At 39.6% G+C, this 26,514-nt stretch overlaps 1 protein-coding gene across 1 annotated transcript; it reads right to left on the reverse strand.

The window, feature by feature from the left end:
- Positions 1 to 17,375: 17,375 nt before the first annotated feature.
- LOC139282802 (adenosine receptor A1-like) lies at positions 17,376 to 21,092 on the reverse strand. Its single transcript, XM_070902690.1, has 3 exons — positions 20,673 to 21,092; positions 17,877 to 18,171; positions 17,376 to 17,759 (listed from the first exon to the last, which is right to left on the reverse strand). Exons 1-3 carry the CDS (start codon positions 21,011 to 21,013, stop codon positions 17,376 to 17,378), a joined length of 1,020 nt encoding a protein of 339 aa, XP_070758791.1. The 5' UTR covers positions 21,014 to 21,092.
- Positions 21,093 to 26,514: the final 5,422 nt, after the last annotated feature.

Below are 26,514 nucleotides of genomic sequence, written 5' to 3' on the forward strand. Positions count from 1 at the left end.
GGTTTTTTTCAGCTGATAATTTTGACCCAGTTGTGATCGCTGATAAACTGAGAACTGTGGCAGATGCCCTGAATGACGACGTCACATTTAAAGCTGCACTGAGTGACCTGAAGGAAGCAGCAGCACAAGAGGTACACACACACACACACACACACACACACACACACACACGTAGAAAGTACTTTATATTAATCCACCAATGGTATTCACAGGATCAGAGGTTATGTATATTCTTACTTATGAGTAGAGGAAGCACTGCATGCTTTCCACCTGTTGTAGCCAAGATAGCAGACATTTGCCAGCTGTATGTACTATATGCAGGTGCTGTATCTATTCACACACACACATTCACACAGACATTCATACAATACAATGGTGTAATTTTTGTAGACTAATAACAGTTTTCGAAAACCACAGTTGACTATTTTGTTGTGTGAATGCACCTCAAATGGACTGAAATACAGTTTCATTAGTAATCATAGGAACACTAGAAGACATGTCACAGTGTCAGTTCACTCAAACGGGGGGGGGGGGGGCAGTTATAAGTTTATGTGTTTATGTCTACTATGATATCTTTATATATAAATTTCCTGCTGTGTAATATCTGGACCCCTGTCTCATCTCTCCCCAGGCTGTAGAAGCAGCGTTTAGCCATGGCGTAGAGGTCTTGTGTCAGACTCAGGAAGTGGCTTCAGAGATGCAGCTGATCAGGGCCTCAGTGGCCTTAGGGCTTTATGTCAAGAAATCATCCCCAGAGCTGAAAAATAAAGTCCAAAGGGCCATGACTGCATTCCTCAACAGGCGTGTGGGCACATGGGTGACTCAGCAAGGTGGATGGGTAAGAAAGTTTTTCTTATTATTTAAAATTGTGATCACTGATTGCTGTTATAGTACTTTGCATTTTTATCAAAGTGCAGCATCTTATATCTCTATCAGATATTCTCTTTTTATTTAGACTTTATTTGCTCCTGATGAGTGTTCATATTTGTGATATATTTGTACACACCAAACCCAGTAGTGCAAACACTGCAAATACTGCACTTTCACATTGTGCGATGAGTGAGATTTAAGTATTATAATATAAGTAATATAACAGTTTATACAAGCAATCAACTCATGATAGCAACGTAATGTAAGGGAAGAAGAAGATCAAGGTTTTATTGTCTTTGATTCTTCAAGAAGAAAAGCTTTTTTTGATTGAGATCATTATTGGAGGTGTTTGTCAGGCACCATAGTTGAGAATCGACCTCTTTTTTACAAGAAATCATTATTTAGTCAAAGTGCTTCCTCTTTCAGTTTTGCAAACCGCCACATTTGAATGACTTGACACAGCACTGAGATCTTGTGCCCATCGAGCTCACCAAGCAGTCATTATACCACTTCCCTGATGTTACCATTCCGGATTAGTTCACATGAAATGAAACTTCGCTGACCTTGTTTAACCTGTTGCCTCAGGCTGATTTGACCTGACTACCTCGACTTTACAGGAAGCAGCAGACCAGTTTATTGTAGTTTTTATACTGTGAGTAAACTCTTGTCTTGGATAAATTTGCGAATCAGGAAGTTCATAATCTATGTTGATTAGCGTCTTAGGCAGCTTGAGATTCACTTCAGTCCAGTCTGGCTAAGAAAACACAGGATTGTGGCAAAAAAAACATTAAACCTGGTTCGACTTTTGTGGCATCGTAATGCTAAAATACATGCAAGCACACATTCCTGGTAGAATACTTTGTGAGATGAACGCCGTATTTCTACTGTTCCCCTCGCATTTGTCATGACCTTAGATAAAATGGTTGTCACCGTGACTTTCTAGAGTTGTAAATTCCTGTCTTACAGTGTTATAAAACTGCTGTGCACTGTGTGATTTCCTTATTTCTTTGTATCACCACCACACCCCACCCATAAGGGCTTTTTTTGGTTTGTGATTAAGGTGTATTTTTAATCATTTTTAAAACTCCAGTTGACCAGATATATGATGCTACTTTAGAATTTATATTTGTATGTACTGTGTTTGTATCCTGCATTAAAACTGCAGCCAATATACAGTAAACCAACCATTAGTATATATTGCAGTACAAAACTTTAGTCGTCTGCATAATGTAGTTATCCACACATTGAGGAGCCATGCAGTTAAAACAAATCAGGACTACATTTGTACATCTGCACCCTCACATCGTAGTTTTGTTTCAAGTCGCATGTCTGGTTTCATGCTGAGTGAATGCTGAGTTTTGTGACAATCTGTAATTTTCTGTTTCTTTCTGTTTCTTTCAGGATAAAGTAAACGTTTGAGACTGAATCTTGCCAAATTAGCCTCCCTGTAATGAAGCCCACCTCAACCACAATGTATAAACCAGACGACCTGGTGGAGCCACTGTATCAGTCTGTAATCTGTCTGTTGAGGCTTCTGTTATCACACGGCAAACATCTGCTCGCACACTAAACCTCTTCATTAGAGCTTTCACAATGACTTTCTGTTTTAGACTATCTGGCACTAAGCCCATGTTCAAGTGACGCAAGTCACAGCTTAATGCAATCATGTGTATCAAGACAGTTTATGGAAGTTGATCAAATTTATTGCAACTGCTATTGAGAGTTTCACTTCCCGCTGACTTGCACTCCATGCATTGGTTGATAAATAACGTGAAGTAATTGTCTTTCCACGTAGGTTATTATAAAGCAGACAAACAATGGAAATAAGTCACTTTCAACGTTTTCATCAGAAGACACTTAATATCACAACATGATACTACTTGATTTATTCTCCACTACGTCAGTTTGCACTTATTTAGAAGAAGTCTTCAGAGGAGTTTTCTGAATGATCAGTGTGTCTGCCTCAATTTTGCATATTTATTTTCATTCACGTGCATCTAATATTAATTTAAGTTGTTTCATTTTGCAGATGTGTCTCTTTTTGCTTGCCTTCTTATACACGATTCACAGTGCCAAAAATGAAACTGTCCCATCGTGTTCACACGTCGGCATCTGTATGTATCTGAACTGTTTGTACTCAATCAGGATATTACATGTTGAGGGCTCAATCAAGCTGTGATTTCGAGTACTTGAATGTGTTTTCTGTCACTTTTTGTTGCCAAAAAAAATATATACGGGTATTTTAGTGGGTCTTAAGCTGTTAAACCCTGGTTTTCTTTTTTAAAACATTTGCTGAATGACTTAAACACATACAGTTATATTTGGCTTTTGCTACTACAACAAATTAGACAATGTATGCAATGTTTACATTGAATTTAAAATGTATTCAAACCCAGATGTACACATGTACTTTAATAATTGTATACACATTTGTATACAGTTAAGTCGGACATATTTGCTATGTTTGGGAACTTTGATATCTTTAGGGCACCAAGTAATTTAATTTCAATGTTTAATAGGGAGCTTTGCTTTTATTTGTATCTTGATGAAAACTTGATTAAAAGGACACCTTTGCTTTTTTGTAATTTTTTTTAATGATTTCAATAAAAATGGGAAACTTTGAAAATAATTTGTGTATTATTACATTTTGGATGTGACATTGAGATAATTTTATGCTTTTTGAATATATCAAACAAGTATTTTTTGCATTTTACGAACAAAACAAAATGCTTTTTTTCCATGCAAACATACCTCAAATATGGAGACAAGCTTATTTTTAATTAAGAAGTAATAGCAGTATTGTTGGTGCAGGTTTGGCTAGTGTGCTAGTGTTAAAATGGAGCTTGAGAAATGAGGAAAAATGCTGCTTAGGTCACCCATATAGGACAGACGGATACAGGAAGTATTTCCCTGAAAATGTTAGTTAAACCGTTTCAATCCGCCTGTTTTGCCAACCATCTTAGTATAGCGTGATAGCATGCTAACGTGATAATCCGCACTAAACACAGAGAACAGCAGAGCATGATGGGAATATCATTAGTTTTGCAGGTGTAGGCCTTTTTTCACAGCAGACATTTTGACTTGTCATACTAGGAAAAGCACAGGTGTTACTAAGAACATTAATGATGGGTCTGTTCTATTCAAGTGTCCCAGTAAGCAACAGTGGCGCACTGTGACAGTGAGCCAGCATGCGCAATACCAGGACCAGCTAAATGGAATTCAGCCATCATTCATTTTATTATTTACACCTGAGCTTTTCCTACTGTTACATGTTAAAATGTCTTCCATGAAAAAGGCCTACTGCGTTATAAACCAAAGTACTGGAATGTCAACCTGATGATGGAAAAGTTGATGAATGACTAAAGTGATCAAAATTCATCCTGAAGTTGACGTGAATGTGTGTACCAAACAAGACATTTCACCATCAATGTCAATCTCATGCTGGAGTGAGAGGAAAAGTCAGAGGATCTCCAAAGTCATTAGGAGTCATCCTCTGGGAATCATGAATGTCTGTAATTGTTGAGATATTTAAGTCTGGACCAAAATGGTGGATGGACAGACAAACGGACATTGCTACACCTAGAGCCGTAAACTCATAAACTTATGACTCAACATGTTTCTGTTGAGCCTCAAGCATCTTCCTCATTATCTAAAGGAAGACTGATACAAGCAGCGCACATTGTTCATGAATACTTCACAGACGGTAACATTTTAATCAGGTGGATTCTGTGGGGGAGCAGCTTCAACTGGAAACTTCAGAGGAGGAGAGATAAAGCCAGCAGATGATGAGATACGAAAAATGTCAAGCCTAACAAATGTGTATGTCTGCTCCTGTCTGAGGAAGGCCTGTCTCTTGATGTCATGTCTCGTCATTTACGTTAAGTTACCGTTTTTGTCTCGTTTAGTCATGTTGTCATTTCACATTTGTTTCAGTGTCCTTGTTATTTTGTTCACTTTGCTGTCTTGGTTTTCCCAGTTTTGTTCCTCCACTTTTCAGGAGTGATTTTCTGTTGTTAACTTTGTTAGTTTAGCTCCTTTGTTTTCTGGCATTTTCATGTTAGTGTTTTTCCTCCGTTCCTTAGGAGTGATTTTGATTTGTCACTTTGTAGATATCTCTTGCCTTGTCAAGCATTAAATTTTGTTATAAATAAATACTCTTAATTTGTACTTTGTTTGAGTCGTGCGTGTGGGTTCATTTTTGCCTTGTCCAGTCGTGACACTTGATTGGGAACGGTTATTTTACCCTTTACATACATATAATATGTGTTCACATAAACATAATGCTTTTGTGAAAAACCTATAACCTTGATATGGCTGATTTCCAAGTATGACCTTCAATTTAAAAATAAATAATTTAAAGCTTCTACCTTCTCAACACCTCAAACCCTCAAAAATAAAGTGTTGAAGATGAAAGCAAGATTTATTCTTGTGTCTATAAAGATGTTTTTATCTAGCAATCTACAAGTGTTATATATCCATTAAATCTATATTCTCCAATACTGGATCACAGGAAAAATTTACTAACACACAGTGGTAGAAAAATATTTAGATATTAGATGACATAGGGCAGGGGTATTCAACTAAAGTTCGTAGAGGTCCACTGACTCTGACTGTCAAACCAAATAAAGAAAGTACAATTCAAAAACATGGTTACTGGTTACAATGGACACACCAAATATCATATTGTTATTATTATATTGTATGAAAAAATAATAAATGTATACAGTGTTTGTTTCCTAATTCATATTGTCGATTTATTGAAAGGAAGAGAATGTAGCAGTTGTTTCATCAACTCTACATTATTTAAGTTCATAACAGTTTCCTTAGTAAGATGAAACAAGGTTCAGCATTCAAAGTCAGACAGACTCAGGTTCATCAAGTATAATGCATCTTTGTCTTTAAATGTTTCAAGTTTTAATTGGAATATTGAGGTTTTTATTTTAGTTTTATGTTAGATTGATATTAGAGATGACAATAAATAAAAATATAATCATTTAAAAATGTTTTTCTCTACGTATTTTTATTGTATATTTCTGTTTTAAAACAATGTACATTGAACATTGTGTAAGTTGCTGTAATTGTCCATCCTGTCCAAGAGATTCCCTTTTAATGCTGTTTCAATGGAAGACATGTGAGACAAAATCCAGTCTTGTTTCTTCCAGGGTTTCACCAAAGCGAATGGCTTCAGCAGTTGCAGTTGGTCAAATTAGGTGGGTATCATCCAAGTCTCTTTAGTATATAGCACACTGTAAAAATGGTCATTAGAGGTGCTGAAACTTGAGGTACTCCAGTATCAGTAGTAGAAGAAATATTCAGATCCTTTACTTAAGTAAATGTATCAAGACCACGCTGTGAAAATACTCCATTACAAGTGAAAGTCCTGCATTGACAATGTTACTGAAAGTATTAAAGTAAAAGTACTCAATGCAGAAAAATGTCCCCTGTGACTGTCATACTATTATATACTATATCATTAGACTATTATTACTCATTAATGTAAAAGCAGGATTTGACTGTTGTAGTTGGTTGAGGTGGATCTAACTTTTACATTGTTGTAACTATTTTGTATAAAACTACAAGTAATGATTATTTTCATTATGGGTTCATCTGCTGATGAACCATGAAATGTTACATGTAGACTCATTGAGTCTGTTGTTATACTTTTGTATAATGGTTACTGCCAAACGGCCACTTGCCGAAGTTATGAGTTAGTATTTTCTAGAAAGCTGTAAAATAACAGGCCCTTTTTCTCCCAAACAGAAGTGGGTGATCACTTACAAAGCCACAACCCTCGTACATTTTACAGTAGCTTATTTTTTTTCCACTGTAAAGACACATTCTAGGGTTTGAGGACAAAGAGTCTGCGTGATAATATAATATTATATACAGCTGATTGTATGATTTGATTCCCCTGTTCTCTTTGATTGCCTATCCCTTTCAGTTAACACTGCAGGCTGTGTTTCAAAATGTCAGTACAGGCATCGTGCTGCATGGGCACAAACATTGAAGGCTTGAGTGAGGTTAAAATCGTATTCACTCAAATACGTTAGCTTTAAGCTAACACAGTAGCACACGTTTGATAATAAGCAGACAGTTTACTTTAAATCAGATTACATTTGAATTTTTAAAAATTGACTGACAAAAAATTTAACTAGCAGGAACCACTAACCTGTTTCCACATAAGTTGATTCATTAAGTCATGAATGTACATCCATGTATACAGGTACAACTAAAACTGGACAGTGGACACGTGTTTGCCCAAAAAATGTTTGTCTTTATCTATTTTATCATTTTAGTAAAGGTTCAAATAGTAGTCGATTTGTAAGCATGTATACTGGGATCCAAGCACCCCAATCAATCTGTAACTGAGAGCTCATCCACCCGGAGATATGGAGGATATTCTTGGTCATATTTCAAATTAGTCCAAATAGAAAATTAAAAGAGATACAATTATGTTACTCAGCAAATCGCCGATATATTTGTCCAATCGCCCAACCCTATAACGTTAACACACATTTGCTTTTTACCGTTACATCATTTAGTGTTGGCTAAAATCAACGCCATTTGTTAACTAACAGATCCACTCAGATAGTATTTTGCCAGTCATAACCAGTGTTAGCAAGCAAGCTACGTGGACGTTGTGTTGTTTGGTTAGTGCCGGTTATTTGTTGACATTAGTGGACTCCAAACAGTGTTGCACACTGTTTGCGGTATAGGGGAGCTGAACATGGAGCTGAAGAGAGGCTCGGCACTCAGGGGCGTGCATAACGTCACCTCCTTTGAATTTTCCTTTACATAGAAATCAGACCACAGGCTGCTATATACAACTGAGAAAGTCAGGGAGGGTTACAGTCTGTTCACACATTGGCAATAAAAAGAGCTTAATACATGTAAACTGCTGCATATTGTTACATATTGTACCTTTAAGTAAGATTTTGAATGCAGGATTTTTACTTGTGATGGAGAATTTTTACAATGTGGTATTGCTACTTTTATTTAAGTAAAAAATCTGAGTACATCTTCCACCCCTGGTGATATATGTTTAACCTATATAACCTTTATCAAAGGGACTGAGTAAAGATCAATATATCTTAATGTGACATACAAGATGAAGTGCTTAAACTCTGAAGTACCTAAATCATCACTGCAAACACAGCCGCCCTGCAGAATGAGCAGCACTAAAGAGGCCCAGAGGTTAGAGAGTCGTGCTTGTTGAGGGTTTGCAGTTTGATTTCTGGGCTGGAAGGATAAGTTTGGGTTTGCAAAGTGAAGGAGTGTGTTGATTTATAAGATAAGAAAAAACCATTGACAGTAGATTTAGAATCCTGGTGTTCTATTCACTGACATCATAACTGACTAATTTGCATATATGCAGGTGCACAGAATTCTGGCCTCATTCGAGCATCAACCTTTGGAGAGTTAGGTAAGACCTCTTTACAGCTCTGATAAAACTACGGTTTTACTTGGCTTTTTTTGTTTAGTAGTACTGTGCTGTATTGGGGAAGGAGTACATGTATATTCCTCGTGTTGTTCTGTCAAGTAAATTACCTTTTTCATACTTTCCAAATGACATTACAGTAAGATGCTGTGATCAGGAGGTGTAAATGCGCTTTTTGTCTTGCACAACACAATTTTAATTTGTAAACTTTGCTTTACTTGTTGCCTAAATTGCATGTGTGCAAAATGGACTGCATTTGTAGTGTTTCATTGCACTAGAGGCAATTTCACATTGACTGAAAGGTTTGCAGTCCTTGCACTTGTGGTCTTTTGCAGTTCCTTTTACAGATACCATGAAAATGAAAGATTATTTAATGGGTATTTTACTAAATATGACTCCTCCATTCTGTCAGTGTCCTGATTACAAGAAAAGGTTTTCTTGTAATGTCACAGAAAAAGCTTCTCTTGAACTAATAGTAGAAAACAGTGTTTTCTGTTTTATTGTAGCACTGGGGTTCATGTTCAGTTTTGTTTTTTTCTCATTATTAGCACCAAATGTAGTTATATTATTATTATTTGTATTATTGCTGTAACCACATTTGGTAGTAGTGGAAGTTCACTATCATTTGTTGTATTAAGTGCACCAGTTGCAACAATACTATGTTAATGAATATAATGATTTAGATATGTAATATGTCAGTTACATCTTGAATACTTGAAAACTGATATTAAATTTAGGTCAGTGAGAACGTTTTGTTAAGTTAGAGAGTCAGTTGATTATGAAAGAATTTGATCAGTGTGCTTCTTGAAAAAAAGGGTTAGGGTTAAGGAAGAGAGGATGAGAAGGTTAAGAATAGAAATACAGGAGTGGGAACAGAGAAGGCAGGAGAGCGAACAGAGACTGAAAGATGAAGAGAAACAAAGACAGGAGCAGGAGGAGCTTGGACGTAGGATGGAAAAGGAAGAAGGGATGAAAAGGGCCTGGTTAAATATACTGGAGGAGGCCCAGAGAAGGGAGGAAAGACAAAGACTGGAGAGTGAAGGACAAGAACCGGAGGGAAACGAAAGTCAGGAGATGGAGGAGTCAAAAAGCCAGCAGAAGGAAGAGAAGTGGGAGAAGACAAAAACAAAACTATGGGAGAAGGAGGAGAGGAGAAGAGAGAAGTGGCAGAGGAAAGAGAGAAAAGGGCAAGGAAGGAGAGAGAAAGACAAGAGAAGAAGGAGAGAGAAATAGAGAAAATGCACGAGAAAGTGTTGCAGAAGATGGAGAAGCAGGAGAAGAAAAGAGAGAAGAAGGAAAGGAAGGAGAGTGAAAGGCAGGAGAAGGAGGAAAAAGAAAAAGAGAAGAAGGAGAGAGAAAAACAGGCCAAAGAAGAGAAAAAACAACAGAAGGAGGAGAGAAAAATGGAGACAAAGGCTCCAAATGTTGGCCTGCTGGCAAAAATAAAATTCAGCTTGAACTCTCTGAGGGCAAAATCCACCAAGCCCAGCTGGAGCTACGTGCAGGAGTTCAGCTCATTTGATGGTAAGAAAATCAATTTTCCTTCTTTCACATGAAGTTTCATAGAAGCATGCATTGCCTCCTATAGATCCACGGTCAATTGTAATTGTTGAAATGATGCCTGATTAATTAATTCATATTAGCTACATGACTAGCATGACGTCAGCATTTTGGGAAATACTGTTTGGTTTCTTGCCAAGAGTTTTAAGATCAATACCACTCTCATGTCTGTACTTTAAAGGATCGCTTCACATCTTTCAGTGCTGAAAAACTGAATCTAAATAAATTTAAGTTCTGTACTTGTGTGCAATTTTCAGGTACTTGTACTTTACTTGAGTATTTACATTTTGTGCTACTTTATACTTTATAAATATTGTGCTTTTTACGCCACAACATTATGGAATAATATCCAAATACTAAAAGTACGGCTCAATAAGAATAATCCTCCTGTTTTTTATTTTCGTATTGAAGAAAAATAATGAATGCCTGACAAGATACACATGGCCAAAACGTTGCATTTATAATTTACAGAGCTAATTAATAGTGTGTGGATTATTTTTAAAGATAATAATAAGTATGACTTTCCTCATTGTGTCTAAAAAGATTTAATTCTTACCAGGTTGCTCATGTTATCCTAAGCTGCAGACCTGGAATAATAGTGTAGAAGCTACAGTATCTGCAAGAAACCGCTCATCAATGACAGGAAGTTAATATGCATCTATAAGCACCATTGAGACTCCTATTTGTTAGAAGCCTTGTTTTATTCCCAGAGTGGGCACATATTCCTTCTGTCTCTGATATAATCATCATGGAAATCAGTCATCTATAAACATGTCACTTTATTGTTGACTCTTTCAATTCAATTCAACAATCAATTTCTGAAAATGTTCAGGGCCCCAAACTGTACAAGTGTACCAAGTTTCATGCTTTTCTAAAAAAGTGAACATGTCACCTGTTCTTGCATAAGAACACGAGACTTGATTCGGAAATAGTATAAATATGATGATGGTGTTTTGAGGAGGACTCAGAGTGTGCTTTGCTCTTGACTGGCGCATGTCTATTGATACTTGGGACCGGGAGGAACACCCGATCACTGGTCTCTAACACTCTTCAGGGTCTGATGCCCCCCTAAAAGTAGGATCTTGAAAAACACTGATAATGAGTGGACCTGAGACTGAACACCATGGCACCTACATGAGGATTATAGTTACAAGTAAATATGCTACTTAGACTTACATATAACTGCCTACCAAAGCCTGAGACGCCTACAAGATGTTTTAAGAATGAAAAATGACCGTAATGGCCTCAAGGTTAAGAAATGTGAACATGCAGATTCAGACTAATGGGGTTAGCTTGCTATCACATGACTACTGCTACTGCAAATATAGATGCTGCTCTGGTAAATACTATTAGCCCAACATAAAATAGAGGGCTTACTTATAGACCAGACACAACATAAACCTGTCTTGGATTATGGCTAGTGAACAATATCTTCTCACAATGTTCACAAGTCATCAATACTCAGTGCTTCTATACAGAGAAAGACAAAGGTGACAGGACAGCTGTTGATATAAATAAATGATGATGAATGTCTGTCAGTAGTGCTCCTCCTCTGCTTAGAACAGCCCTGCCTCTTGTTCCTCAGTCCTCTAACTGACTGTGGCCTCTTTGAAACCCTCCCGACCCCAACAAAAGCTAACAGGTTCCTTGCCTGCTGAGACCACAACAAAAATCCACTCAGGTGTAGTTCAGGCAAGAAACATCCTGAAAGGTATAGTTAAAAAAAACATGTCTCTACTGCACCTGAGAGTCTATATGGTCTGACAATAAGCATACCCTGGCCTAAACTAGAACCCTCACTTTCTGTTGCTGTATCTCTCCCTGCTGTCAGTACGTTGAATCCTCCTCTCAGGTAAACTTTTGCACTTACTACCTCAGTGAGTGAAAGCCTCCTCATCCTCACTCAAGTCCTCCTGGTCTGCTGATGAATGTCTGTCAGTAGTGCTCCTCCTCTGCTGAGAACAGCCCTGCCTCTTGTTCCTCAGTCCTCTAACTGACTGTGGCCTCCTGTAAATCCTCCCGACCTCAGCAAAAGCGTTTCTTGCGCTGAGACCACAACAAAAATCCACTCAGGTTTAGTTCAGGCAAGAAACATCCTGAAAAGTATAGTGTGAACAAAAAAAACAACAAGATATAGCCCCGTGTCTCTGCAGCACCTGGAATTTGGCCAAAAATGGTCTATCAAAACAAGACCATGGCCTAACCTGACTGACCACTGAAAACCTTCTAGTTCTCCTCCACAGAGGACATGTTGGTGGTTTAAATGTCCCTTCCACCACCCAATTGTATCTGTCATCAATGGCAGTAGTTCTTCTCCTCTGCTAAGGAGAAGGCACTACCACAGACTTACAAAAAGCTGCAGTCCCTCTAACCTGCTAACACCATAACAAACATCTGCTCCAGTTTAAGTCAAGCTGGCCTTTCCTGAAAAGGATGTTTCAAACAAACAAAACCATTTAAGAAACAGCTCAGTGTCTCCACTGCACCTGACAATTGGTCTTGGTCTATCAGTGGAAAGGGCTCACGAAACTGCACCATTGTTGAACGATGTAGACGACATGACAACCTCTGGCACAAAGATGGGCAAAGCTTCCCACGAGCCCTAAAGCTCTGGCTTGTCCACAGAAAACACCCCCTGATTATATGTTCATCTCCCCCCCTGCTGTTAAAAGCCTGGAAAAAGCCCCGAGTCTTTCTTGAAGTGAGCTGATTTTATCTCAAAGACTTGGAAAGTAGGCATTCTAAAGTCACTATCAAGTCTGCACATGATACCATGGTGATGGGATCAGATCTGCATCAATGGAGCAGAGGTGGAGTGGACCTCTCCTGGACCATTGATACCTCCGCCTGGGTCAAAAACGCCCAACAGCCGCTCTACTTCCTGAGGAGACTTCCCTCCTGCCCTCCAGGAGGCGCTACAGGAGACTGTCGACCCAACCGGTCAAGGTTTCTGCCTGTTAAAAGGACGTTTCGCCTTGCAACTGTCGCCAAGTGCTCGTGGTGGGAACTGTTGGCTCTCTGTAAATAACATTATTAAGAGTACGGTCTAGACCTGCTCTGTGTGGAAATTGTCATAAGATAACTTTTATCACTGATTCCTTTTTGGTCATGCTTCATGATGATGATAATAAATAAAAACTAAAATTATATTATTGTTTCATTGCATTGATTTATATTTGTGTGTGTGTAGATTATATCTTTTATCATGGAAGGAGCTGGTAATATTGCTTGTTGAACTCCAAAACTCCAATTAGTCCAATTGCATATGAATAACTCTAGACGGGTATAGTCTGTATATGACCATGATGTCCTGTATATGATCTTAATTATGAAAAATGTATCAATCTTTGAATAAAATAATATAGTTGGGTTACCATAGGGGATCTCCGATGAAGCTCGTCTTCATCAATTAGTTACACAAATAAGATTAGACAAGAACGTTTTTGCAGACCTGAACTATTTTGTATATGAATCTCCAACATGTATATAAAGGAAAGTGGTATATTGGTTGAAGATTTTAACTTGTCTTACATGTTGTTTCACTACTTTGCAGTAACCAACAGAGGGCAGCACTGACTTTCAATCACTGGATGCCAGTGTGAAAGATGCCACCCATATTTTAAAACCAGCTGATTGTAGGGGACAAAAAGAAGAACCAGACGAACTGACCAAATTTTATATGGCGTTTGCAAGTTTCTCTTCTCTTTTGCAGAGTTTTTTCTGTTTTCCTCTGTTGTCGTGATCACAGAGTCTGCAGCTCTCTGGCTGCAGTTCACACTGGGCTGTAAAGGCATCTGACTGTAGATTTTCACCTCTGTGACGAAGGTGGAAAGTCAAGGGTGCTCGTAAATACGTGAGAAATTCTTGCTGACAGTCTTGACACAACACACATTTAATATAGGACCTTTCTTTCTCGATGAATCTGAAGTTACATACATTTGCTTGTCATGTATTTAATATAAAACCATTGTATTCTTTGCCCAACACAACCACTCCCAAAGTCGAGTTGTTTGCACAGTAACACCTCTCTTAGTGCTGCTGTTTGTCTGTCTGCAGTGACTCCACACTAACTCAGTGAGACATGACGGTGGAATCCTGAAGCCACCAGGCAGGAAACCAGCTGGGAGGCAGCTCCACAGCTAAAGGCTTTATAGGGTGAAGGGGGGGATTTACCTTTGACCCCAGAAAGAGCTGGAATCCATTCCATCTGAATATATCCATCAGACACTGTGCATGCCTTTGAGTCTGCATTTCCATTCAAAAGTATCATAACCAAGGGGCTTCAAACACACCTCATTAATATATAGCAACTACACACACACTGCACACATGCAGAAGATTAATGGGCCTCAAAGAGACGTATCATATCTATGCCATATAAACATACTAATTATCACTCCAAAGCTTTTTGTCTTGCCAAATGAATGATATTCCACCTCTTTCACAGCAGATATTTTGACCTGTCATAGCAAGAAAATCACAGGTAGAACAGATAACATTAACGATGGCTCTGTTCCAGTAAGGAATGCAATGCAGTGCAGCCATTAACGATGATATTAGTGACAAGTCAAAATGACCACTGTGAAAAAGGTCTATTCAATTTAAGTTTTCACTCCACATTTTCCCCCGATTGAACTGAAAAGCTATTTAAAATCAGATACCAGATTTATAAAAATAAGCAATCAAAAAACATAGTTCTCTTTGATGTCAATTTATAAAATCAAATGTAAAAGTATGTGTTTGTATCATACAGTATGTCTTTGCAGATCATTAAGGCAGATTGTGATTTCAGACTACATAAATAAACTTGTCTGACTTGTCTGTATGACTGTGTGCATTTCACAGTACAAAACAAAACAAAAACAAAAGAAGAGAAATGACATGTCGCTACAACCTGCCACAAACTTCTGTTGAATATCAAAATTACTTCATAACAACTGTCATCAAATTCAACTTTATTTTCTTTCTCTTGTGTTTGATGTAAGTGTATTTTCCAACACCAACTGCAGTGACACAATGTACACATTCAGCTGAGTCCATTTCTGTGTTTTGACTCAATCTATTGACCTTTTTATTCACTTATTCCTTCATAATTAGAGATTGACAAAAACAGCTCACCATATTAGCATGTACTGCTCTGAGCCTCCAGCACTTGATTCTGGTTAATGTCTACGTGTACAATATCTAAGCATTAGATTTTCTTTTGATATTGTTAATGTACATCTGAGAATATTGCACATGTTTAATTTATCACACTGGTTCAGTAAAAGTAAACAAAACTTAAAGCCACTATGTGTAGAACTAAGAATGTCAGACTTTGGCGCCCCCCAGTGGTACTATCAAAACAGACACTGTTTAGACGGCGTGTAATCCCCCCATCCTCCACAAAATAAATGGGATGAAAGCAACACACAAACTTTGCACCAATATTCTTCCGGATTGTCTCATTTTCTACAAACAAAATTTATGCTGTCATAATTTGAAATTTGCTATAGTGTCTTATATAATATCAAATTCTACACATAGTGGCTTTAAAAGCATTTCACATGAGCACAAAGTGAGCAAAGAATCACATGGAAACATTATTACAAAAGCAGCACTGGAAATACATGAGTACACTTGACTGACATATAGTGTGTCTGTGTGTGTGTGTGTACTGTATATTGTAACACACATTGCCACAGCAGGTTAAGACAGAGATCAACAGGGTCACATTAACAGGCCTGTTTATTTGATGGGAAAGCATCTCGCCTTCAGGTTCCCTTGTAAACAGAATAATCCTTCCACCCTGTCCCACCTCACCCCGGGACTCCTACACTTTCATAACCTCCTCTCTTATTCACACATGAGCCCGCTCTCTGCCGGGTGACAGAAGATCGATGTGTGCACACAAAAAATGGCCTCCCACCACTGATAGCTTTGGCCTCGATGCAGAGAAGCATGGGGAGAAAGTGAGATGCTATTTCAGCGCAGAGTGGATTTTGATGCTTCCACCTGCTAATGCACATACAGCATTATGAATTTAAATCAGGGCTCACCGTATGCTGTTACATTTTTTGCTTACTCTCCTGTCTCCATTTATCTGTCAGAAAAAAATCTAATGAGATGCTTGGAGGGTGGATTTCCCAATCTGCTCACTCAATCAACAGCTGTAAGAGATAAAAAACTGTTTGCTCAGCGAGGTGCATTTTATACAGTATCTGCCATTAACATTTATACATATATTAGTTACATACGGTACATATTAAGTGTCAGCAGTCCCGTCTCTACATGTATCTTTCATGTCAAATCTCACTCATTTTAAACAACACTGGTCAGCCCTGTAACAAAATAATGACAGGATGGATGGAGGATGTGATGATGCTACATTACCTACTTCGTCACAAAGAATCAGTAGCTTGGGAACCAGACGAATCTGCAAGCTCATGTTTTTTTCATCATGTTCCGTTGAATCACGTTAATATTAAACAAATTGGACGGTATGTTTTCTCTATTTTTCTCCACACCATCACAGATCATCTCTGCATGCTGTAGTCTGTTTAGATTCACAGTCTTTAGATTAAAAACCGGATGTAGCTACGGTTATATAGTTACTAATGGCTCCATTGTTTTAACCATTGTCCATGTTCACAAATATTTAATGAAGAGCATTAAGTAATTTGTCTCCTTGTATTAATCATTCTGTCAGTCAAATGGTCTCAGAAATGTAAAAAAAAACCCATAAACTTCACAGGCGCTGGATTGCACCACACATCTGTAAAGGTCATAATGACACTAGCGTAGTTGGTAAACCAGATGTTAATCGCACCAAAGACTCTGGATTCTAACTCCAAGAGAGTCAATTTCACATGTTTTCATCAATGCAGCCAGCATACAGTACATCCTGTGTCCTGGTCCATCTCAAAGTACCAAACTGGTTGCGCAAACTTCCTGCTTTGACCACAACTGGTTTACCAGATTCACACACAATATCTTAGTTCCTGTTTTTTCTGTCCTTAAGGCCACAGAACTAAGCATGTAAGTGTAGCACATAATATGATGCTCAACTATTTGAGATCATTCACATGAAAAGGGCTATGAGTTTTAGTTAAGGTCAAAAATACAGTAAAGCATTGACTACTATTGTACCGTGTGTGCTACAGATATACACTTACTGATTCAAGTTCAACAGGTCTGTGTTGAAACTGAGGAGCCCCTTATCCCGTATGACATCGTCATCATTTTGTCAGCCAGTGGAGAATAAACATCAGTCTTCAAATCAAAGTCTGATTTAGGATGTTTATCCTGTCTCCATGCTGATTTGTCATCCTGTCCTCTTCAGAGTGTGTTGGATGGAGGAAGTCAGGCTCTCTCATCTCTTTCACCCCTCTGACATCCTTCGATGACATTAAGACCGTTTTGACGAGTAATCCCTCCAGCATGAAAAGAACGCCAGAGTCTTTTCCATTCTGTGAACCAGTGGAGTGAAACTTAACAGTTACACAGCAATCCAATTAGTTGCAAAAGGTCACACATCATCGTCGTCATCATCATTCTGCCTCAGCCTCCTCTCATGACTCAGTCCTCTCTGGCTCCCTCTTTGAGGAAGCCGGCCGACTGGATCCTGACAAAGCACGTACAGTTTCCAGATTTTCCGGAACGCTGTGCGAAACTTCTTGATGCGGAAAGCGTAGACGATGGGGTTGACAGCTGAGTTGCCGTGGGTGAGGATGATGGCGATGTAAATGAGGAACACGGGCTTGTCACAGGCAGGGCAAAAGAGCGTGATGCAGTTGAGGATGTGAAGAGGGAGCCAGCTGACTGCAAAGAGGAAAAGAACGAGGGCGAGCGACTTGGCCAGCTTCAGCTCCTTGCCAAAGTAACGGCTGGGGTCAGTGTGGCTAGCTGTCACCTACAGAGAGATAAAGGAGAAGATCATCAGCGTATACATTTAGCTAATCAGCTCACATTAAGTCTGCTTTTGTCTTTTGATTGCTGCATGTGACCAGATTTGTCTGGAAGTCCTCACCTTCTTGTTGAGCTGCTTGTGGATCATGTAGAAAATCTCAACATAGATGGCCAGCATGAGGAGCAGAGGGGGCAGCACCCAGCCAAAGAAGTTGAAGTAGACCATGTAGTCCATGCTGATGACTGTCTCAAACTCGCACGTCACCAAGAGGTCATCAGTGAGCAGGGAGCCATTGTCACGAAGACGTTGAAGGTTATTCCAGCCCAACATGGGCGTCAGGCCCACTATGATGGACACCAGCCAACACAATAACACGGCGGTGCCAGCTCGCCGAGGGGTCACCACCCGTTTGTAGCTATGACAACAAGGGAGAAGATGAAGTGTTAAGAAACAAAATCATGACTGTGTGTGTGTGTTGTATTCTTTTCCATGAGACTATTTTTGCAAAATTATGTTTTGTACTTTTAATTGTAATTATAATATTTCATTGTATTGATGTGTCATCTCTTGAAAAAACACTGTGACACCTCAAATGATATGCAAAATAACAGTCCAATACAATATCTAAATCATTGCAAAAGATAAAAGATTTACGACAAATATTCCCTTTGTGAAGCTAATAATGTTTCATTTTCTTTAGCAATTGTGTAGTTTCACCTGTTAAGGTGAGACTATGCAACATTTGTTGAACAGTATCTACTGACAATTACAGGGTAATGGTAAATACTAAAACATAGCACAACAGCAGCAAAAGCCAAGAAGAGTCAAAAGGTCAACAAACAAACATAACTGTCTGCAATTCTTTGGTATCTCAATGGCATGTCACTAGTCCAGTCTCTCCCACAAAATGCTCTGCTATTGGACAGGTCCATGAATTAGTCATCGTCGAACAGACACGAAAGTTTCCTGTGGTGGGCTGATGATTTGTCTACTTCCACTTTTGTTTCTAAAGAGTAAGCGCTGACTGAATCAGGCGAAAGGGGTGGCTAAACAGTCTCAGGGGCGCAGGCTCACACTTACTCACACTTTCTTGCACATGTGAAGCACATTCTTTCATCATGCCTGCCCCCTGGCTTGCCTCGCTAAGGCTAACACAAACACAGAAACACACGGTGAGATACGTGCCAGAGTCCTGCTTTTCTCTTCTTGTCTCTTTTTCTGTCTCTCAGTTGCCTTTCACTCTCACTCTCACATAAAGCACATCTACACTCTGGAGTTCAGTCAGGGTGAGGCAGACACAACACAGGACGAACGACTGAATATTCAAAGGATGCGTAAAGAGACCCTGTCTGGAGTGGGTCTTCCCATATGTGACGACAGTTTTCATCTCGAATTGTGTACCTATAACTCTCTGTACAGCTGCTCATAAAGCTCGGCTGTCTGTCTGCATACAGATCAGCTGTCAGTCTGCCAAAAACGACTGGATGCGACTGTCCTCCATCTATCTCCACTTTCCTGTGGGATTTTCATCCTCGTCTTCCACCTGCAAATCCTATCCTTCAGCTGAGCACACTGGCAATACCTGGGACATTTTCAAATCTCAAACACACCACCAGATTGTAACTACAAAAAGTGTTTTTTGCTTTGTAGGGAAGCACCTGACCAATTTTTCTGCTGTCGATGCAAATCCTGAGGACAAACCATTTTTAAAAAAAGTATTATAATCATTACAATACATTATCTTACGTGACACATAAAGTTGTCCTGTTTATCCTGTTTGGAAATTGAAATCTGTGAGATATCTACTGTACATTTACCTTGTACTGTCACTACACAATTTCACCTCTGTGTGATGAAAAGGGCTGAGGAACCCTGCAGCACACTGATGAATAACAGTTAAGCCTATAATATTGAGACATTTCATTTTATTGTTCCTGTGTAGTGTCACTGTAACCTGTGTTAATGTCCTCTGAATGACAGAGCGTGGTGTGTGTGTGCATGTTTCTCTGTGTGTGTTAGTTGCCAACTTGAGAAATTATGCAATCCATCAACCAGCCACCATGAGCCTATTGACCAATCATGCATTCTCTGCCAGGCTCGTCCAGGCTTACTGTTAAATGAGCCAACTTAAAGTGGAAACTTGAGCTTTCAGTAAAAATTATGGGTGAGGCAAGACGAGAGGAGAAAATCTCTGTTACCATGCAACAGAAATGCCAGTTTACCATCAAGTTAGTTGGAGATCAGAAAAAAAGAAAGAAAGAAGTGCATGTATGACCTCCACATGCTTCAGCGCGCCTCTCAGCGGATGTGAAATTCAACAGCTTTAAAAGTGTCACATGGGCCTGGACCTTTCTTTGCACCATGAGCATCCCAATGTAAATCCTAAATATGTAAAATAAATGAAACATCTGTAAGTTCATAGGACTTGCAGAGCCAGTCCATATATGTTTGTTTTATTTATTTACTTTTACTTCCAGTTTACAGCTTATATTATGGGTAAAATTATGTGTTGGAAGTGTTCACTTAAGTGGTTGAAAAATAAATAAATGAATAAACAATGAGTTAATAAGTCTAAATATCATTTGAACGTGTACTAAAATCAGGTAATAAGATGTAATCTCTGACTTCATCGGTGACGCACTGTAATTTCCAGTAGAGATAGAGAGAGATGTCAGAGCAGATTAATGAAGCCACACATGAAGGTTCCTGTAAACTAATTAAAATGATTAAAACCACCTTTACGCTACATATTAGGCTGCAGATATTAGTGGTTGGAGCTGAAATGAAAATCCTGCGTGGCTCTGAAACTGTAACCGCTCTGGTGGGTGCCCTGTGTCCGAGCTGCGGTCCAGACACAAAGGCTTCTGGAAATGAGACGTGATATTGAAAACTAGAAGAATTCACCTTTGTGCCTACCTCATGGGTATTTTGACTCGCAGATAGCGGTCGATGGCGATGGCCAGCAGCGCCAGGATTGAACTTTGCGTGAGGACGAGCACCGTGCAGGCGACCAGCAAGCAGCTGTAGAAGTGCGTCTGGAGTCCGATGCTGATGGTGATGGCGAGCGGGATGACAAGAGCGCCGACCGCAATGTCAGCCAAGGCCAGGGAGACGATGAAACAAAACGTGGTGTCTCTCAGAGACCGGTTAATACGCACAGCCCAGACCACCATCACGTTACCAATGACCGAAGACAGGGCGATCACCACCTCCATCCCGATGTAGAGGGCTTTGGTGGGAGGCAGACCCGAAGGCATGTTCACGGACGCAGGAGGAGTGTGCGCTCAGCGGAGAAACAGCCTGAACACGTCGAAGGAGTTCCCTGTTTGAGTTTGTGGGCACCGACTGAGACACCCTGACTTCGGCATGTTTTATGTCCGCGCAGAGGTAGAGGTAGTGTCTGTTGCTCTGGATTGTTTTAGGATCCAGTCCAGGACATCGAGCGGCGCGCCATACGCAGAAGTTGGTCTCCATACGGTCCCGAGGCGGTGATTCCGAGAATGAAGTGGACCCTGCAGTCCTCCTGGGACGGGCCCGGGATAGTGAATGAGTCACGAGCAGGTTCCCAAATCGCGGCTTAGCAGCTTGCTCAATGTCAGGCGTGTGTCAAAGGTCGGGAAAATAAACAGATTTCCTCCCATATAGTGTCACTTCCTGCTGAGTCATTTTAGACACTCCATCAGGATGTATCTCATTTAGACAGACACATGTTTATTTTCCTCGGATATAATCACAGTCCAGAAATGGTGACAGTCATGCAGGGAGCTAAGATTGTTAATAAAACTCCCTTATCTTCATCCTGCTGCACATGTGTGGCTGAAATCTCGCCATCTGCGGGAGTGGACCCACTGGGTCCTGAGGAGGAGGACATCAAACATTCATTCATCTGACAGGTGCATCTTATAGCCATTGTCAATATACACAGAAAACTTAATGCAATGCAAATCACACTTACATTTCCACATGGTTTCATCATTTAGACAAAAAATACTTATTCAGACCCCAAAAATGTGATTATAAAGGGGGGTTTACCCACCACTGTCTGTCCTTGATGAGGGTCCATACAAGAGTGAAGAGTGGGTGAAGAGTATGAGCCTGTGAAGCACAAAAAGGAAGCTGGTGAAGATAAATGCTCACATGCTTTCTGTTGGAGGGAGACAAACAACAAGAAAAACAATACCAGACGACATCAGGTTGGTATCACTGGAAAACAGCAGGACTCAGCTGCAAGACAGATGCGCACAAACAAACCTATATAGATGCAAATGAGGACCATAAACAAGTTGCATAAAGGCATGTGATTGCATACACATAGGAAGCATGGACACACAGATACAATACAGGCAGTGCCTTCATCTGCATTGTATTTGATTTAAAATGGGACTGCAGTTTTTTGGGGGACAAACTTGCCATCCTCTCCAGTCGGAGTGGCAAACAATACAGATCAGTTCAATGATAGAAAATCAATGTCAAGGCCTCTTTCTCTCACCTTGACTACAGTGAAGGTCTCTCCCCCCTGAGAATGATTTATGTCTGTCTCCGTCCTCAATCATTCATGTGTCTGCAACTCTTCTGTGACTTTCACCAAGCCTGCAAGATAATTTCCACAACTGTGGATGAAACCAGAGACACTCAACTCACGAGCCAAATTCACTTTCCAAGTTTCCAAATTCCAAGTTTTTAGGAACCTCTTGATGATAAGTAGATACTGCAATTAATTCCTGTGCTGGGAAGAGTTCGGAAATAACCAGGAGGTGCCTGAAATCTTTTGGCTTTTTGACAGAAGAATGTGCAATTTTTTTAAAGGTGTACAAACACTTTCTACAATCAAAAGCTCAAGAAGTTGCTAGTTACAAGTGTCTTCTCTTTTTTTCTCTCTGAAGGGGTCTGTACTGTGTATATATATATATACATATACGGAAACACACTTCAGATTTTCCATGAAAACCCATACTTTTTTATCAGATAAGTTGTAAAATGAAAATAATAACTAAGGTTAGAAATGATAATCTCCACTTGAATTAGCAATTTTGTGCTTTCAAGTTTGCTTTCATTGAAGAATCCTCTGACCGTCACATCGCCTCCACCATGCTTGACAGATGGCAACAAAAACTCCTCCAGTGTCTTTTGGGTTCTGCACCTCACAGAACTTTTTCTGTGTGCAAACACCTCTAACCACTTTTCTCCAGTCATCCTCTTTCCAATTTCTGTGTTCTTGCCATTTTATTGGCCAGTCTCAGATATGGCTTCTTCTTGCCTAGAAGGCCAGCATCACGCAGTCTTCCCCTTATCGGCTGATGATGAGACTGGTGTTTTATGGGCGCTGTTCAATAAACCTGCCATCTGAGGACCTGTGAGGCGCCTGTTTCTCAGACTAGAGACTCCGATGTATTTATCCTCCTGGACAGTTGTGCACCACTCCTCTTCCTGTCCTGGATCCAGTTTGTACTGTTCTATGAATTGTGTAGTGTACGATATCTTTCGTTTATTAGGCAATTTCTCTCATGGAATAGCTTTCCTTTCTCATAACAACAATTGATTGTCGAGTTTCTAAAGAAAGTTCAAACAGAAACTGTAGCCCAAAGAAGGCCAGTGTTATTGTTTCTTTAAACAGCAAAAATGTTCTCAGCTGTGCCAATGTGATTGCACAAGGTTTTCTAATGATGAATTGCTCTAGATAATTCAGGATCCGCTGACAGAAAATCTAAATTTTAAATTTTAAATAAAACTTTGCAGTGCATCATACTCATATGTTGTCGATGATTTTCATACCTCTTAAAAAATAAATGAGTATCTTACACTTGAAGCAATTTGAAGCCTTTTTCAAAATCAGGCTCATGTCACATTTGAGATAGAACTGAATCATAGCTGAAGATTAAATCCAAGCGTTTCCTTGTAAACGAGGGCTCGAGTGTCTTCCAGGAAGCTGTTGGGTGGTCCATATCAGTGGACTCCATCACTATGACTCTTCTACAGTACTGAGGTTTTATAATGTTGAGCAGACTTTCTCAAGAAGAGAAGCTGAAGAAGAGGAGTTTGGGACAGTGAAGACTTGCAAGGCCTTATCTTTTCTAGAACGACGTAATATTTATTTATATTTCAATGCCCAGCTCCCCCGTCATGTGGAAGTGTCCTTGAGCAAGACATTGAACCCTAAGTTGCTCCCAATGGAGACCAGCACCTGGCATGGCAGCTCGGTCGCCATTGGTGGGTGAATGAGTCCTGATCTGTACGGCGCTTTGGAAACCGTTCTGGTTGAAGAGCGCTATATACGTGAGACCGTTTACCATTTATCGTTCTGTGACTGGTTCAAATTAGTTTTATTCACAACAAAGCTGTAAGATTCTCTCTAACCAGAGCAAGTTTCTGGGTTACAGGAAACAACAGGCTAAACAAAAGGTACGGGCAGGCCCCAGGGGGGCCGTCTGAGAGACCCAACTCACAAGAAGGTTCAAGTTAACTTCTCGAGGCCCATACAGCAGGGATGGGTATCGACTGCTAGCATACATAAAATACCTGAGATACCTGAGGTGGATGGGGCCACAAGAGATGAACTACGAGCTAGGCGGTCAAACTGTGAATTTCTCAGCCTGTGTGTGACACACTTTCACTAGATGTTTCCAGAGATTCGACTCTTGCTGCCAGTGCTGTGTAGCACAGTGGTCCAAACTTTACCACAAAAACAGAGGTCTACAGTGATCCCAGGGGTGTTAAGCAGTATCTGGAAGCTGTTTTAAATGATCAGACTCATAATCATTGAAACTGGTGATCAAGGTTATTACTTCACCGTGTTATAGCCTCATAAGATTGCATGAATTTACAAATGGAATACAGCATTTTTACTCATTGACGTCAGTCCACATGTTGCAATCAAACCGTTGTTTCACAGATGTTACTGTTCTTGTCCTCAGTTCTTGTCCATTGTCAGTGCTGTTAATGCTGATGCTGATCTACGCTCTAAAGCTATTACTCTGCCCAGCGCATTATGTTTGATAAAGTCTGAAGAGTTACTTCATCCAGCAGAGGAGGACCTGCTCTACTGGTTGTTACTTCACACTGCTTCACCAGGATTTACATATTACTAGATGTATAATCTCAGTATCATCTTTTTTTAAGTAAAATGACGAAGGCTGACTGTTGTGTGTTGTGTTCCTAGCTACAGTTTATCATCTCTAACAGCTGATAGTTCATCACCATCACCTGTTTTCTACCCACGGTAGATCAAAATAATGTTTTTATCTGAGGGCGACGTTTTCTTTGTCTCTCCAAGAAGTGAACCTTCACAGGCCCGCTGAATGCTTCCCAGCTTTGCTTTGAGGTCCATTGTGTTGAATCTGTGTGGTGGCTGCTGAAGCATGATAATTTAGGGGAGAGAACGTGCAGCTTCTCATCAACCCTCTGCAGGCCTGCGTAAATGGAGGGAATTGTTCAGACACTTTACTGCTGGGATGAGCTTCATGTTACGAGCGCTTGATTTGCTGCAGGATGCAACAGAATATGAGGTTGAAACATGCAATATGTTCAATAACTAAAGTTGGTGTTCATGGCAATCTCAGCCAACATCATTGTGGTATGGGCCATATTGTTTCTTAAGCTGCAGGACCGAAGATTTCAAGCAATAGAGCACAATGTTGAATTTTCACTTTACTTCACTTTAGTCTGAATAAAAGAGTACAGGCTGTGCAGGTAATACAAAGAACACAGTTAAAAAAGTGTCTCAACCCCTAAGCAATAAACAACCAAGAGAAAACCAGAGAAGATACAACACAAAACTTATCAGAGTATAACAAATAGCAGAAGGACTCTTATACCTGCACGTACAGAGGTTGAGTAATTAAATGATATGTCACAAATAAAAACAAGACGGGGACAACAAAATGCACAAAGAAGAGAAATAAATACATGTGCAATTCAATCTGTTTGTATGTGAAAGTAGTTTGGTGCATTTACAGTAACAACGTTTAAAGGAGTAAATTCCAGTGATTTAATATTACACTTCCATGAATCTCAGGAACTGACTGGAGACACATTTGAAAAATAACAGAACAAGATGTCCTTATTTTTATTTCCTAGTCAAGTTCCAGAAATACTAGATCATGCATTTCCAGTTTGTAACTCAGGCTTTCTGTTAAAAATATTCTCCAAGGCCAAGCCAAGATAATCTTTGAGATCATTTTTCAAGCTTTCAAAAGCTCCCTCTAGAGTCATGAACAACATTTTACAACAGTAATGCTCGCCATGACGATTAAACTGCTCTTGATGTGTAAATTCAGCGGACTGCCCCTTTAAAGTCAATTTGAGATTCATGTGAGTGTTAAAACATGTCATGGTTCTTTAAATTATACTGACAAGCCAGGAATCAGGGTTATACAGTAAGTATTGGAGTTGTCAAGTTAACTGACGTGAAGTTATTCCGGTAGATTCTGATTGATATGTGCAAAAATTGGAAGATGGTGAAACTTAATTCTGCATCCTTAAAGTTTGTTTTTGTTTTGACTCGATTTCGTTTTTTCAGTTCAAAATCAAAATGCTTGACAGCTTGCAAGAAGACTGAGTGCTCAATTTATTTAGTTCCGCCACAAAGCTCCTGAGAAAGACATGGTGGTGAATCGGTAAAGACTGAAGTGTTAATTGATGTTAAATTGCTTTTCACATAAGTGATCGCATCTCCAGAATTTTGAGGAAGCTGATTGTGTGTTTTGCAAAGCTGAAGCAATATTTTAAGTACTGCACACCAACAACTATGTCCTGTGTTCAC

This window comes from Enoplosus armatus, chromosome 3, assembly GCF_043641665.1.
Source record: "Enoplosus armatus isolate fEnoArm2 chromosome 3, fEnoArm2.hap1, whole genome shotgun sequence".
NCBI lineage: Eukaryota > Metazoa > Chordata > Actinopteri > Centrarchiformes > Enoplosidae > Enoplosus > Enoplosus armatus.